This window comes from Chironomus tepperi, unplaced genomic scaffold, assembly GCF_022539635.2.
Source record: "Chironomus tepperi strain 1889 unplaced genomic scaffold, CSIRO-AGI_Ctep_v1 contig_81, whole genome shotgun sequence".
Classification (NCBI taxonomy): domain Eukaryota; kingdom Metazoa; phylum Arthropoda; class Insecta; order Diptera; family Chironomidae; genus Chironomus; species Chironomus tepperi.
Genome location: NW_027226203.1, coordinates 863695 through 879632, shown reverse-complemented (window position 1 = coordinate 879632; position 15938 = coordinate 863695). Strand labels below are relative to the sequence as shown.

The following is a 15938-nucleotide window of genomic DNA, read 5'->3' as shown; positions in this document are numbered from 1 at the left end:
GAAAAGGTTTTGATTGTTTCTCATAAGTTACGGGATACGAGATGGACTTAGCAACTCTCGGAAAAGCCGCCGGCGACAAAGGCCGCATATGGAAGCCTGCTGCGGTGGTCAACGATTGCTGTTTCGGCGATACCCGTCAACGGCATTCCAACTCTGCTACGAACAACTTTACCACAACCAATGCACGAAATTAACTAGATATCATAAAAATTTAAGTCTTTTTCGATTTTCGATCAACATCTTCACTACGAAGACTTTATTAAAGCTGACTTTTATAGTTTGAACGGTGAAAAGCTGCTCAATTGAGACTAGACAAATTCTTAGGAATCGAACCTATGTCTTACGAGCTAGAAGCAAACTATATCCTCTAATTCACTGTTCATCTTGCAAGAACAATTACCGAATTGCAAAAGTCGATTAATCAATTCAAAATCCAGGATGGCAAGTTGTAGGGCTGACGTGACTCTGTCAAGGTATCGGTTTCAAACTATTCCGAAATTAGAGCTAGGCTGACCATAGGGCCGCATTTTTGATCGATTAACCAATTTGTGCTTTTCGGGGATTAATTTAATTTGTTGATTTGAGGCTTTATTGTTTAAGATTCGCACCATGATTCGATGACGAAACCATGACTGTCGATTTGTTAGAACTCAAGACCAAATTCAATTTTAGTCTTCAAATTCAGCAACCATTCCAACACATTGATCTTTTTCTGGCTCAGAAATACTCATTAAAAAATCAATAAAAATCTTATTAATCTAATGAACTTCAATAATAATATTTTCTTCTAAAAAAACTTCCTCAATCCACAAAAAAATTCCTCCAAACCCCACAAAACCCCCTCGAACCAACAACTTTGTAGTCTGGACTTCAACCATCGCTGCATAAAAAGCATCAACAAATTTTTTTCATCTCCTTTCTTTTTATAGATTAAAAATGATATTTTTGCTCAATTTTTATGATGGCCAATACACAGCATTTGAGTATTTTTTTTAAATATCCATTTAGAAAATTGAATTCATTTGAATTTTTTATTTCTGAAGCTTCTGTGCTGGCTGCTTCCAGTCTATCATCTTTCAATGAACAAAAAAAATCCCGCAGGACTTTAGTAATTAGATCTTTTAGTGAAATGAAATGAGATATTTGGCATTCGAAATGGCAATTGCAATTTTATTGTGTCAATTTATGGAAGTTGGATTGGGGAGTTTGGATGGAAAGCTTGGCAAGGAAGGAAGGCATGAGGAAGATGTAACATGGAGAGCATTTTTTGGAAGATTTTGGTTGGGTATTGAGGATTTTAGGAACAATCAGGTTGAAGTGAAGGTTAAAGTAAGGAAGTCACCAAGAAGAGGAGGATAGAGCGCATTTACCGGAATTTTTAAGCTGGGTTTAGGAGATTTAGGGATAATCAGATTTTTAGTGAAGCAGGATGACTTGAAAAGCAAGAAATTCTTGTTAAAAGGTAGATTAGTACTCAATTTTAAGTACCTGCTTATTTAATTCGCTGGACGTACAGATCTATTGCCATCCACGACATCCCTTGGGCATCTCTTAAATCAGGCTCTATAAATGGCTTTCGTCTGCCAATTGCCGATACCAAGTGCAATGCTGTATTTATCAACTGCTTCTTTCCATGAGTTCTTAAGCCCTCCTGATTGTTTTAGGTACAGAACATCAAAATCTTATAGTTTAGGATCTCAAAGGATCATCTAAACTCCGACGTTGGTTTCGCGGAAGCCTTAAAACTCTGTAACGGACCCTTCTTCATGTGTGCTGCTTGAAACATATAGCCTCTTAGACAGTCAGCCAAATCCTCATCAAATCACTTCATTGTCTAACACTCCTCCCCTCCCCCCAGTTCCAACTAAAACCTCATAAATATTCACTTCAAAAATTGACTCACTTGTCCTATCCGCACAAAAATTTATATACTCTTATTGGCATATGCTAATGCCTAATGCAAATCAAATGCAATTATAAAATTGAAATGTTTCCAAATTAATATTTAAATGCCCATTTTGTGTCACAACGCTGTCTGTGCTGTCTCGTTTTTATTAATTCAATAAATTTTTACCCCCTTTTATTGCTTTGCTTGCTTGCTGCTGCTCATAATAAACAATATTTCAGAGTTTATTGAATTTTTTTTTATTTTGTTTCTTTTTTCAATTTTCAGAACTGGCAATAGAAAATTAGTTTAAGTTTTGTGCCTTTTTAAATGTCGTAAAATTGGAAATTCGCTTATTTATGTTTCATTTCATCTCAATTTGTTTGTGGGTCAGACAATTTTTTCGTCTTGGTCTTTTTTGGGTACTTCAAGTGTCAGATCACTTTTATTATTTTCCTCGTAAAATTTTATTGCCAGCAAGTTGATCGTGATGAACATTATTTAATGTGAATTGTGGTTATTCTTGAATCATGTTAAGATGCATGAGTCATGGTTCGATGTATGAGACATTTGTGACATTTGTAGGTTTTTGGTGTGGAAAAAGAATGTGGAAACATTCACCACTATTTTATAAGGACCTTCAGCTTAAAGTAAGGTCCGGAACAGCGCTTATGGTGTAATTTTTGTATATAATGGAAGGTTTTTAGCTTCATTTTTAACACATAAGATATTGATAAGGTACGAATAAGCAACAAACGAGAAACTTATCCTGCAAAGTCTCGAATTCATGATCGCCGTGCAGGAATTGTGTACCAAAATGCAAAACCACTTCATTATAAAGCTCGAGGCTTGTCTAAACATTGCAGACCTGATACTTTCAGCGTTTTATATGCCTCGAGTGTAAAAACTACATATTTTTAAAAGTATTCTATTTAAAAACCTTCGGCATGCAGTTTTTGGGGTTAATTTTACTAAGGCCATTTCATCTTAAGCAATTGCGTCTTTTATCTTTGGCAATATGAGTTAAAAATGAGAGGATGTTAAGGATAAATTATATAAAAGTTCAGTTAGGGGCTTTTTACTTATTACACCCAGGAGAAGAGGGAAGGGATAGGTTTGATTAACCCATTTGAAATTTTGAGAGTTCCATATCCATTATCAAAAAAGCCGTATTTTGTAACGTATTAAAGTGACATAGAAAACAGAATGCACAGAAATTGCTTTAAACCCGACCCCAGAACAACTTGACTCTAGCCTCATCTCAGATTCAATGAAATTAGCCGATCTAGGACCGCTTTCCGGGCGAATGCTCTTAGAATCTATGTTCAAAATCTCAAGATCAGGATCTCAATATCTCTGGTTCATCATATTTAAATTAACATTAAGCGGCACTGAAAAATTTTTCTTCAAAAATCTTTCAATCATGATTCAAAAATTTTCCTATTATTTCTTTCCAAAAAAGCAATAAAAAGGTCATGATCCCAAAAATAGTTAACATAATTTGCCATTCTTCTTCCTTCACCTCCAAAAAAGACTAGCACTAAATATATAAAAACACAACAAAACTATCATAATAAAAGAATGAATGAAAAGAAATGAGACATAAGCAAATTTTCATTTTCCCTTCTATTGTTACTGCTGCCTTGATTTTTTCTTTCCCTTTTTCACTTGGTTCAAAGTTTGGCACAAACTATGTACGTTAACCACACACACACAATATGAAAATGAATTTTTGTCTTGGGAAAAGTGGCGTATGTTTGGCAATAGAAAGCAGTAGAAAAAAAGACATCAGAAATTGAAAAAGGAAAGAAAACCAATTGTGAGGCACAAAAGTAGCAGTCCAACATACAATTTTCAATACGCACGTAAAGGAACGACATTTTACGACATTTCGATCGTTATTTTTATGTGATTTTGATACAATTTGAATTGTTTTTATTTTTATTTCTTCAGCTTGTGTGTGAACAATGCTCATGAATATATTTATGGTCGGGATGTCTATTGGTTTTTGGATATGGGGAATGGGGATTTAAAATTGGAAGGGTAAGTCTTGTATTGATGAGTAGAGACTGCTTTAAGACATGACAAATTGTGACAAAATTATGGAGGTTGAATTTTGCAGGAGGGGAAATCAGCAGTGCCACTATGGTCTTCTTAAGCAATTGTGTCAGACTCGATCTAAGCTCAAGGGATGTTTAGTCGGTTTTAGGATCGTTTTGTTGCTCTATCCAAAAAATTAGATTTGTATGGTTTGCCAATTTCTAATTCCTAGTACCTTTCATTCTCAAAAAATACATATAAACTGCAAGAAATCATCACCACCAATTGATTTAAATTCATATTAATTTAAAATTTCACCTACTTTGTACGAGTTAAAGCACAATAATTAAATTACATGACTCTATACACAATCGAGTGTTCAATTAAATCCCTTAATTACACATCAACGCACTAACGATCAAATGATACAGAACAAAAAAAAAATCAACTTTTTTGCCTCATTAGAGGCTTATTTAAGGGTTTCATTGAATTATCATTAAAACATAAACAATAATTAAGTCTTACAATTACAATACAGCCTGTGCTATTATCATGTCGTGGTTTTGTGAACAGACACGCTTGTAATGCCTGAAGGGGTATGAAACTACTTTAAATTTTAAAATCATGACAGAATTTGAAATTTAAGCTAGACTTTAAATTGCTATAGTCGTGGCTGGTCACCTCCTTCCTAACATAACCTCAAAAAAAAAAATCCAATCAAATCCAACTAATTTGCCACCCCTTTCACTTGTGTACATACCTATCCATTTCCCATTGTTTACTAATTATAGACTCTCAAGTGTGCATGACAAAGGAGTCTCCTGTTGATGTCGATGATAAGAGGAAATGACTTCATTTAATGTGTTTTATATTTTTTTTACGTCTTCTAGTTGTTTTGCCTCGTCAAATCGTCATTATTATCATCGTCATCGTTGTCGATGGCATGCTGACTTTCTTTTGTTTTCGACTAGTTTTTTGAGACTTTTTGGTTGTATGGAAACAAAAATTAAGGCGAAGGTGAAATGAGATTTGTGAGAATTTTGTCAGAATTTATGGGAAATTTGCTGATTTTTCAACTTTTTGAAATTTTGAAAAAAGTTAAAATTTGAAATTTTGAAAACCGTTGAAATTTGAATTTTTGAAAACCGTTGAAATTTGAATTTTCGACAACTCTTAAAACTTGAATTCTTGAAAAACTTTAGTTTTGAATTTTTAAAAACCGTTAAATTTTGAATTTTTGATAGCCTCTGAAATTTGAATTTTTGAAAACCGGTAGAATTTGAAGTTTTGAAAACCGTTAAGTTTTGAATTTTTGAATTTTTGAAAATTGTTGAAATTTGAATCTGTAAAAACCGTTAAATTTTGAAATTTTGAAATTGAATTTTTAAATCAAAAATATCGAAAATTTCCCCCTAAAATCATAACAATGACTCCTCGCTAGACTAAAACATATCAGCATTATTGACAGTCGAGTTAAAAGCAAATTTTCTTCGCTCAACCAACAGAAAAGAAATGGAAAAATATTGAGGAATTCCAAAAAAAAGTAAATGAACGTAGCAGCAGCAAAAACAAAATTATGGAGATTGGCACAAAAAGACACAAAAATTAACAATATTACAACGACGAAATGAACTTTTTTTCCAATTTTTTTTTTCGGTGTGTAATGAAATAAGCCCATGAAGGGGCAAAAAAAAATGCTTTCTTGACTGTTTATTGGAATTAAGGAAGGAAATTTTCTTTACTAAACAACAATATTAAGTGAAAACGAATGAAAATTGAGCTATAAATTTCTCTACATACATTTTTTTTCTTGTAATATTCAATATCAATGATGATAATCGGGGGATGAGTTATGAGTTGATTGGTAATGGGTGAGGTTGGGGATTTTTTTGTGGGTTAATGAGATTTTTTTGGGAGCTTTAATATGGCTGTCTCGACTGTTAGTTCCCTGTGCAAAGTTGTGCACATTTTGAACATGATTCGGTTGTTATTTGACCAAAAAATTCAAAAAAATATACCAAAAACCTTGAAATTGCCCCAAAAGCTCATTAAAATTGCTTGGACGAGTGCTGAAATTTTTTAACATTAGTCGGAACCAAGTCGGAACTGACAGGTTCCGTTAATTTGATGTAGTTTACTGAGATAATGATCCAGCCTTAGGTGTCGCAGTGGTTTCTGTAAAGTATCCGAAATCGAAACATATGCAGTCACATACTGCACTTAGCCTTACCACATCAAGTACCAACTTCATCTCCTCGTGGTTGAGACAGCCACATAGTAGAACAGAGTCAAACGAGGCCCTGGTTAATACAGGGTGCGTTGGCATACGAATCCGCCAATACTAAGCGACCCAAAGAGAGAGCCGGACTGGAACTAACAGAGAAGTAAGTAAGGTGTCGGAGGAGAATGGAATCTGGAATTTAAATCTTAATATGAGAGAATCGGTCAATGCCAGAGTAAAGACTCAGCAACCGAATGATTAGGGAACGAACCAAATTCTGCAACCCTTTCATTTGTGAAGGCTTGGGTTCGAATCCCACCTGATGCCGTTCTCTCAATTATTACACACAGTGCTGCCAATATGACAATGATTCACATAATACTCACTACATTTCACCATAATGTCCATTAAAAGCTCTAAAAAGCTTTTCAAAACCCATCCCCCAAAAAAAGAGTTCCAAACCATTGAAAATTCTATAAAATAACCCCAGCAATACAATAACACAACACAGCAAACAGCGATGATAATAGCAATAATAATTCCACACCATATCAGATTCATTCATTCATTGTCTATTAATATTCACTTTACCATGACGTTTTTATATCCCGTTACGAAAAAAATAAAATAAAATCAAATATGATTAAGATTCAATTTGTTATGGCACTATCTATCCTATTTATTGCTGCCACCTGATATTATTTCACTGATGTAATACAAGAAGGAATGGAAGGAAATGGTTATTGAACAATGAAAAGTTATGAAAATTGAATGTGTATGGCTGACTGTATGGTGGGTGAGAAAAAAAGTCAATGAATGGATGACTGAATAATGTGTTCTGTGTAACGAACAAATGAATTAATATGAATTGAATGAAGGCGATGAAAAGGCAAACTTTTTGGTGTTGTTGATTTAGTGGCTGGAAATGAAAATTGAAGATGGATGGATTTGTATTAGGAAGTAGCGTGGATAATTGAAGGATTGATGAGCTTTTTTGGAAGTTTATTCAAATTTGTTTTGGTTTTGTAAGTCGTTGCGATGGATTTTGAATTTTAAGTCGACGCTTTTAATTTTGAATTTTAAGTCGCCGCTTTTGATTTTGAATTTTAAATTGGAATTTAATTTGTTATTTCAAGTCGTCGCTTTAATTTTGAAATTGTTTTCGATAAACGATTCAAGCTCTTTTTTTTTAATAGTCGGAGACTTGTATTTTAAAATTAAGTCATCTTTAATCATCGCTTCAAATTTTGAATATTAAGTCAATTTTTTAATTTTGAAACTTTTTAACGACTTTTTTGCATTTAAGCGACGATGTAGTATTTAAAATAAAAATCGCCGTTATACATTTTAATCTTAAATCGTCGCTTTAATTAGAATTTTCAAGACCCGGTCTACATTTTGAAGAATGCTAAATCGCCGCTTTAAAATTCAATCTTAAACCGTTGCTTTATTTCGAATTTTCAAGATTCGTTAAAATGTAGTTTTGGACTTTAAATCTCAATTTTAAACTTGAATCCTAAGTCGCCGCTTTAAAATTCAAAGATAATTTATTTAATTTAAATTTTTAAACTCAAACTTCCTATAACTATAAATACTCATTTCCTGCTTTCATACTAATTTAATCTGATATTCTCATATTTTTTTCCGTCCACAACTCAATTAAAAACACTCGAAACGGATGTCCCCACCATCATCATCATCATAAAAAATAATCGATGAATAGTGCTTACAGTGGAAGGCGCAACACTGAACATTCCCCGAGTTAATCGTCTGCATATGGGATGTAAGTACACAGACTGCATTTATTGGACTAGATCCATCCAAAAAAAAACAAAATCAACAGGATTGAGCAACAACAATCGATGACAATTTCATCCTTTTATATCCATTCAATATCCCCTAAATAATTTCCAATTCAATAAACTGTGGAATTTTCTAAAAATTCTATTTTTTTTTTCTGTTATTTTTACATCAATGGTTAGCATATTTGTGCATTGCATCTAATGGCGTTCCACCCTCAGTATCTAAAAGGATCACACTCATTGTACATTGTATGTAAAATTTTACATTTAAATAATCTTAATTGAAATTTATATTATTTGTTATGATGCTGTACATGCTTCATATAATCTTTTAATTACATAATATTGTTGATTCTACTTCTATTCTTATTCCTATTTATAGTTCCACCGATGATATCTGTTGGTAAGTTAATTAATTTATTATTAGGTCGTTTTGAGTGACGTATTAGTTATTTATACTGTCATTTTCTAAATCAGTGGCATATTTAGGCTATATTTAGGGATTGTAATTTGAGTAAAGATGACATTATGAGTTGTAATCATGTAATTATGAACATTACAGTTAAATTATTGAGTAAATGTTGGCATTAACAATTAAAATTTAGTCTTATTTACATGTGTTGCTTGTCGATGCTAGACTGAAGGATTCAATCCGCAGCTAACATAGTTTGTTAAAGAAGTTAGGTAGAATTGATGGCTAATTCTTCTAGATTGTGTATCCATTAGAAGGGGCAATGGTCTAGTTCAGTGGTAGGCAACCTTTTATTCTTTGCGGCACACCTTGATGGTAAGCCTTGGGCAATATCATTGCATACGCTTCATGGAATTTTCAAGCAATTTTGGCGACACATTCAAGTGTGCCGTGGCACATAGGTTACCCAGCACTAGTCAAATAGTTAAGAAGTCAATCAATCAACTTAAAGGTCCCGTGTTCGATACCAAGGAACGTCTAGTTTAATTCAGATTCTTTTTCGATATTCTAAACTCAAACTCGATTTGTGTGATTCGTAATATACAAATTGGGACTAAATACATTCGATTGATATACCCTGGGTAATGTAGCATACAGAGTTGGGGAATATGGTGATGTATCGATGCCCTCTTGAATACTCTGTGCTGTTAGGGACCGAATATTTTGAGATGAATTTGCACAAATTCGCGGTAATGAACATTTCTTAAAAAGCACTGGTGTTGTTGATCCGGAAGGCACCTCTGCATGGGATCTACGCCATATGTCTTTTGAGTTTTTATTCCATAATTTTCTTCAGATTGATTACAATATATTCTCATTAATAAATCAAATTTCGTTTCTCCTCTTTAACAGCTAATCAACTAGTGGGCGCCTATGAAGGACAAAAAGTTACACTCGAGTGCCATTCGGAAGCATTTCCGAAATCAATCAATTATTTTATGAGGGAGAAAGGAGAAATAGTGCCGCAAGGTGAGTTATTAAATACGGTATTAAATTAGATACGGAACAGCTTTAATATTGTCTTTTGTTAAATTTTTAAATGTTTCATTCATTTTTGGGTATGAGTCAGAGTTGGTAGGATTTTGAAGGTTTGGACTGGAAGTCCAAGAAGACATCGTTGGTCGAAAAAGTTGCCAAATATTCAAGTGATATTGTAGTCTATGTTGTAAACATTGGGTCATAATATATCGGAAGAAGTACCTTCAACGACGCTTCCACTGGAGTCCACTTCCATTGGAGTTCGCCTCAACTTTGAAGTCCTGCCTAAAGTAAAGACGCAACTTACGCACGACCCTGCATCTTAATCCAATACTTATAACCATTCAAACTACAATTTGAGGCTCTAAACTTCCATAAAATCATCAATTAAATTAAATTGTCTCACTCAGTTGAGCTTCTTCCCTTCCAACTCCAACTCATATTCATATCCACATCCATATTCAAAACTTTAGTTCCTCATAACTCATTCATTTGAAAATAAATTTTCTGAAAATTTTCCAATCAATTTTCGTCCCTCCTCGTCGCTTCACTTAGTCAGATTAATATTTTTTTGGACATTTATTAAATGAATGCAAGTGTGAAGTTCAGTTGTTAGGAAAATTATAATGACCAAATTTTGTTATGTACGAGTGTTCATAAAATGATAAATTGAAACAATTGAATTAAAATGTTGTTCCTTGTTCTGGAGAATTAGAAAATTTTTCTTAAGAATCTTTATGTCAAATTTACTGCTTTGTTTGTGTCATTTTATGTGCTTAATTGATATTTAGAAGATTAAATTTGACAATAATAGGATTTGAAGTTTCAATAAATAAATTAAAGGGAAAATGGGAATAAAAGGAAGATTAGGCAATGCCTTTTGACATTTTGGAGTAACACGCATGAAGGAGGCTTCGGTAAGGAGCTTTTATTGGCGTCCTTTAGCTCGTTTATTAGCATCAAATGCAAGCCATCTCAATGTAAGATCCATATGGTTGGCATTTGGTATTAATCCATTTGGGGTTAATAAAGGACCATTAGAGGAGCCTTACTTGATGAGTTTAGTAGAATCCGATGAACTATCCATGTTTACTCACAATTTCAACTTATTTTTGTGGAATCCTTACCAATTTAAGTCAAATTTTAATCACATCACTGTCCAAGAATTTTCCGAACAGAACAAACCGATAAATGGAATAATAACCTGGCTTCTAGTCGGTGTGAATCTGATTTGGTGTCAGATTCGGTTTGATAGAGTCACACCGGCCGGCTTTTAGATTTTGGATCAATTAACCAACTTATGCAGTTTGCTCAAGTGACACAATACTGTGAATCACACTTTTACACCTTTTTTTTTAGCTATTCAGATCTTTAAGATCCAGAGCTGCGCTAGGGCGATTCGCGGTTAATGATTGTTTAACGAATGAGAGTGCGCCAGACCACTGCACTCAAAGAAGTTCTAAACCATTCCGCCACCGAGCCACTTCGACTCACTTTGAACACACTTATTTGTGAAATATACTGTGAAACACACTTATCACTGTGAAAACGGATCGAAATGCTCCAATACGGTCACGCCAGGATAGCTTCATGTCTTACCGTCAATACAGCAATATAGGGTAACCTAGCAAGCTCGGCTAGCGGTTCAGTTCGGCTTTAAACCCAACAAAAAAATTCAAAAAATAAGAAAAAAACTTCACGTCACAAATTGAATTGAAAATTGATTTTTTGTTTCCACTTCTTCATCCACATGCTCATTTTCTTATGTCACCACAAATGCTATTAAGACTGCTACTTCCTTCTTATTCCCTTCTTTCCCTTTATGCGCCTTTTTTTATATATTTTTTTCTCACCAACCAGCAACCACAAAGTGGAATAAAAAGGAAAATAAAAAGACATTGGAAATTTGATACTTTTCTTCAGCTTTTATTTTCTTTCAATTTAAGTCTTCAATACAATGTGTTTGTGGATAGACTGAAGCAATTCAAATGAATGAATATATCGGTCGTAATCAGTTCATGTAAATAGAAATTCGAACAAAAGGATTGGAAAAGACATGAAAATTTTGTCCAGCTTTTGTGCATGTCATTCAACCATGAAATTTATATTTTAAGTAATTTGGATGTCCTTAAGGGAATTTTGTGTCAAAATTTAAGAGCTTATCATCCCTAAACATTTGTGTCACCACATAAATCCACTACCAAATTAAAAACTTTCTTGCCATAGCTACACATCATAAAATAAATTTTCAATTTTCAATTCAATTTCCAAAAAAAAAAACTTTTCATTGTCAAAATTAGCATAATAGCTCTAAAGAGATGCAGAATGTAGACTAAATAGAATAAATATTATTCATACACACATGAGCATATGAGTTTATGTATGTATTTAAATATCTTCTCATCTATTTCTCTTTGGGAGACAACGGAACAAAAATAAAATAAACATCAGGACCAAAAAGTATCGGCAGCAGCAGTAGCTCAATACACACACCATCTACCGCTACTTCAATTGGACTCGAGAGAATTTTGTCGCTTTTTTGATGGTGTAGTGTTGGGGTTGGTGTGTTTGGGAGTGCTTTGGGGTATTTATGGTATTTAGTTATATTTTGTGGATTTGCTTAGGGTAATTTGGTTTTTGGTTCTTCTTACCCGAGCAACAGAATGCGGTTAACCAAATTTTTCGTATTAAAATGGGTCGAAAGCAGTCGTCATGGTGCACTTATGGCAAGTTAGTGTCATATCGTTAATATAGAGACTAGGGGTTTTCTATCCCAGGTATGAGTGCAAACACGCTGTGTCGGTGTCGTATTCAGGAGGGAGAGAAAAGCTACGTTTGTCAGTATTACTCCCCTCCTTGGATTCAATCCTACGCTGTAGTGGATATTGTTGCCCTAGCAAATACGCTGTGACAGTGGTTGGCATATTCAGGGGATTTAAGGGATATGAAGGCCAATATCCCACTCTCCCTTCTGGCTTGACAGCTGCGCTGTAGTGTCTGTCTGTGCCCTAGAAAATACATTGTGTTAATGGTCTACTTAAGAAGGAATAGTGGATATAAGAATCAATACTCCCTGTCCTCAAGCTTCACCCCTGCATTGTAGTGTGCAGCTTAGTCTGTAAAATTAAGAATCTTTTGCTAATGACTTTGACTGTCGTCGATAAAATCTAGTCTAAAATTAAAAAAAAAATGCGCTCCAATCCCTTAACCCCTTTATGCCTTCCTTACTTGCTTCCAGCTTTTATTTTTCACTCTCCTAACACTCGTTATATTACTTTTTATGATCATCGCAATGAAAACTCAGCAAGGACAATATCGTCAACAACAATGTTTTGTGAAATCCCATTGCAATTTTCACCTCAACGACTGCCATTATTATTTGGTTAATATTCAATCATCTATTTAAGCACATCCACTAACCTTATATCACATAACATTTCTATTTTATATTTTTAAATAAATTTTATTCTCACATTTAACATTTCAATTTTTATTTTTTGCGTGTCTGTTCCGTTTAAATGCTGACATTTTAGATGCATGTGAAATTTTTTATATTTTTTTATTTTCAGGTGGAAAATTTGAGACATCAATCAAGGATAATGCGTACAAGGTGCACATGAACTTAACGATAAAGTCAGTTAGTCAGAGTGATTTTGGCAGTTATATGTGTGTCGCTAAGAATTCACTTGGTGAAACTGACGGAACAATTAAACTATACAGTTGAGTATTGTTGATTTGGGGATGTTGTTGGGGTTTGGGTGTTCAATTTTGGGATCAGTCATCGGGGGTCTGGTGTATTGGTAGGATGGTATGGCATTGATTTGATAGCCAAACGTACGGTACAAGTGAACCAGTGGCTTGGTATAGTGTAAGACTATGCCATGCCATGTGCATCAATATACCGTGACAGTTTCGTCCCTATACCGCGCCATGCCATGCTACCATCCTCGAAACCGACCCCACTTCATTACAATCCCGAGATTGAAAACCCCACCTCAAGGTAGAAGACGTCAAAAATCTTCAAAAATTTCTAATTTCAATCAAACTTTTCATTTTGACAATAATTCCTTTTGTAGAACTTCCACATGATGATGGCAATTACAATAATTGGTTGGAAGGAAGACGAAGAAAAGGTAAGAAAGGTAAAATCAGAAGAATTTCTACTTCTAGGTGTGTTTTAGTGTAGAACTTCTGTTGTAGTATTTTGTTGGATGTACATAATGTAAATTGAAAGTTTTTGAAGCGTCTCGAGATAATCGGACTTGAGACTTAGATTTGAGATAGTTGGTGTGGTGCTGTGTATGAGGCAATATGTCAAAATGATGTGATGATGCCTTTAGAACAGTGGTTGGCAATCATACTAGTGTGCAACTAATGGGTGCTGCGAAACCCAAAGGGATGTTATCCACTGCTTGATCGCATTCCTGGGTTTGGACCAATTTGATTTAAAAATCTAAGAATCTGAAGTCGAAGTCGACTTGAATTCACTTCAGTTAACTAAAAAGAGATTGAAATTTTCCCTGAAATTATTTCTAGCTCTTGTGAAGTATAACATTTCATACAAATTACAATCAGTTTTTAATGAACTGTGGCGTGTTCAATAAAACTTCGACCTTTACTAATAATGGATGTAAAAGTGAAAATCTCAAATAACCTAGTTGCATGCCCCTCTTTTGTATAATTGTCTCTAAATTCACTCAATGTTGAGAATCCCCAGAATACCATAAATTAAATTGAATTAATTTCCAATCAACAAATCCCTAACTTTAATGTAAAATTCACTTTCTCCATCATCTTATCCTATTCTTAGTAGTCAGCACGACACTTTTTCTTCGAGTTTTAAATTACATCCGAACAATGCCACAATATCAAATTCTAATAATTTCATAATTTTTTCTCATTTTCCTCATTTTCAGCCAAACACAAAAAATTCAACAGTCAGATTGAGTCGAACAATATTGAAGATGATCCAGAAGGATCAAATAAACGGAAAGGTAGTAAATTGGAAATTAAATCAATTTTAATTAAATCAACAATTTTTCTCGTTTTTTTAGAACTCATGATCGGAAATCCCGATGACACTTACGACTATTCATGTTCGATGTCTGTTGCTTGTCAATATCAAGTCATCCTTACATCAATATCGATTGCTTCTCTTGTAATTTATTTGCTCAACTGATGATATAGAAAATATTAATTAATTTAATATCAATTATAGAGAATGTTATGTAGCTATTGTAAGATTATAAAAAAAAAACAGAGTAAAATAGAGGAGGAAATCTTGAGTGACATGAAAGGTTTTTTGTTGAGTTGTTCAATATCTATTTAATTTTTCTTTGAATTTTCATGACTTTATGTTTGAGGATTGATCTCAAGTTCATAATCAAGGCTCGAAATTGACTTGGAGTTCATTGAGTCAAGTCGACTCAAGTCGACTTTTTCATACAAATTTAAATCGACTTCAAGCTTTGTTCGTAATTTAACAAATGTTAGGATACTCCAGTCGTAGAATTGGTTGTTTTACTTTAGTTAAAGACGCATGATGATGTAGGATCGCTGGTCATTCAGATCAATTGTGATCCATGGAATCGATCAGATACAGTTATTCAACATGTTAAGTCTTATAAATCGATGTCTTGTATTTATTCTTTTTGGAACAAATATTCAGTTTTTAAAAAACTGTATCAATTATAATCCGAACAGCACTTATCGGCCAATCGATCAAATTTCTAACTCCACTCCTGTGTGGCTCTAACAGATTTTTCCAGATTAGGTTTAAATCTGGAATCCTTTTATAGTCATGCCACTCTGGTGTCTAATTTGGTATAGATTAATTTCGATTAATTAATCCACTTGTGCTATTTGAGTAGCTATTCGTCCTTAATAAGGATAGATAGGATTCCATTTTCATTTGTTAATCGGCAAATAAGAAGACTAGTTGGATCCAAAGCATTAAAATATGGAAATTACACACAAAAAACTTTCATGTCACTCAAGACAAAAAACTGAAGGAAATAGTATTAAAACTCTTATTATTAGAGGTTTCAATCCCGCGATTGAATTGTATGCTTGGATCAATCCCTAAATTCAGTACTTTTCAATCCCGAGACTGACAACCCTACTTATAATTAATTAAATTATGTTAGATAAAACAACAAAATGAAAGAATTTATTAGTAAAAAAAAATATTTAAATTTTTTTGTTCTATTGAGTAAGAATGGATATGATATAAAAGTATGGTTTAATGTTTAGGTTAGGTTTTAAGAACGTTGGTTGATAACCCTAATGCATTTGTTAATTTTTACAAAATATACAAAAAAAGGATTGTACTGAATTTTGAATTTGATTTTTTTTGGATCTTTTAATAGTAAAATTTTTAAAAATTAAAGTTTCTTAGTTTTTAAATCACGATATTTTCTAAATTTGTGAAATTTAGAATTTAGAAATTTCAAATTTTGAATTTCGAATTTAAAAGTTTTAAATTTAGAATTTAGAAACTTAAAATTTCCATAATTTATTTAAATTTAGGATTTTCAATCT

The 15938-nt window shown here is 33.4% G+C and overlaps 1 protein-coding gene across 1 annotated transcript in view; it reads left to right on the top strand.

Annotated features, from left to right (window-relative positions):
• LOC139085687 (neurotrimin-like) overlaps positions 1–15610 on the top strand; it is a 29153-nt gene extending 13543 nt beyond the window's left edge. Inside the window, exons 7-14 of the mRNA XM_070633801.1 lie at positions 7870–7929; positions 8129–8197; positions 8331–8351; positions 9273–9389; positions 12968–13117; positions 13475–13540; positions 14315–14392; positions 14453–15610. Coding sequence (XP_070489902.1) covers positions 7870–7929; positions 8129–8197; positions 8331–8351; positions 9273–9389; positions 12968–13117; positions 13475–13540; positions 14315–14392; positions 14453–14577 — 686 coding nt within the window. The 3' untranslated portion in view covers positions 14578–15610. The remainder of the gene's footprint in view (positions 1–7869; positions 7930–8128; positions 8198–8330; positions 8352–9272; positions 9390–12967; positions 13118–13474; positions 13541–14314; positions 14393–14452) is intronic.
• The last annotated feature ends 328 nt before the right edge of the window (positions 15611–15938 follow it).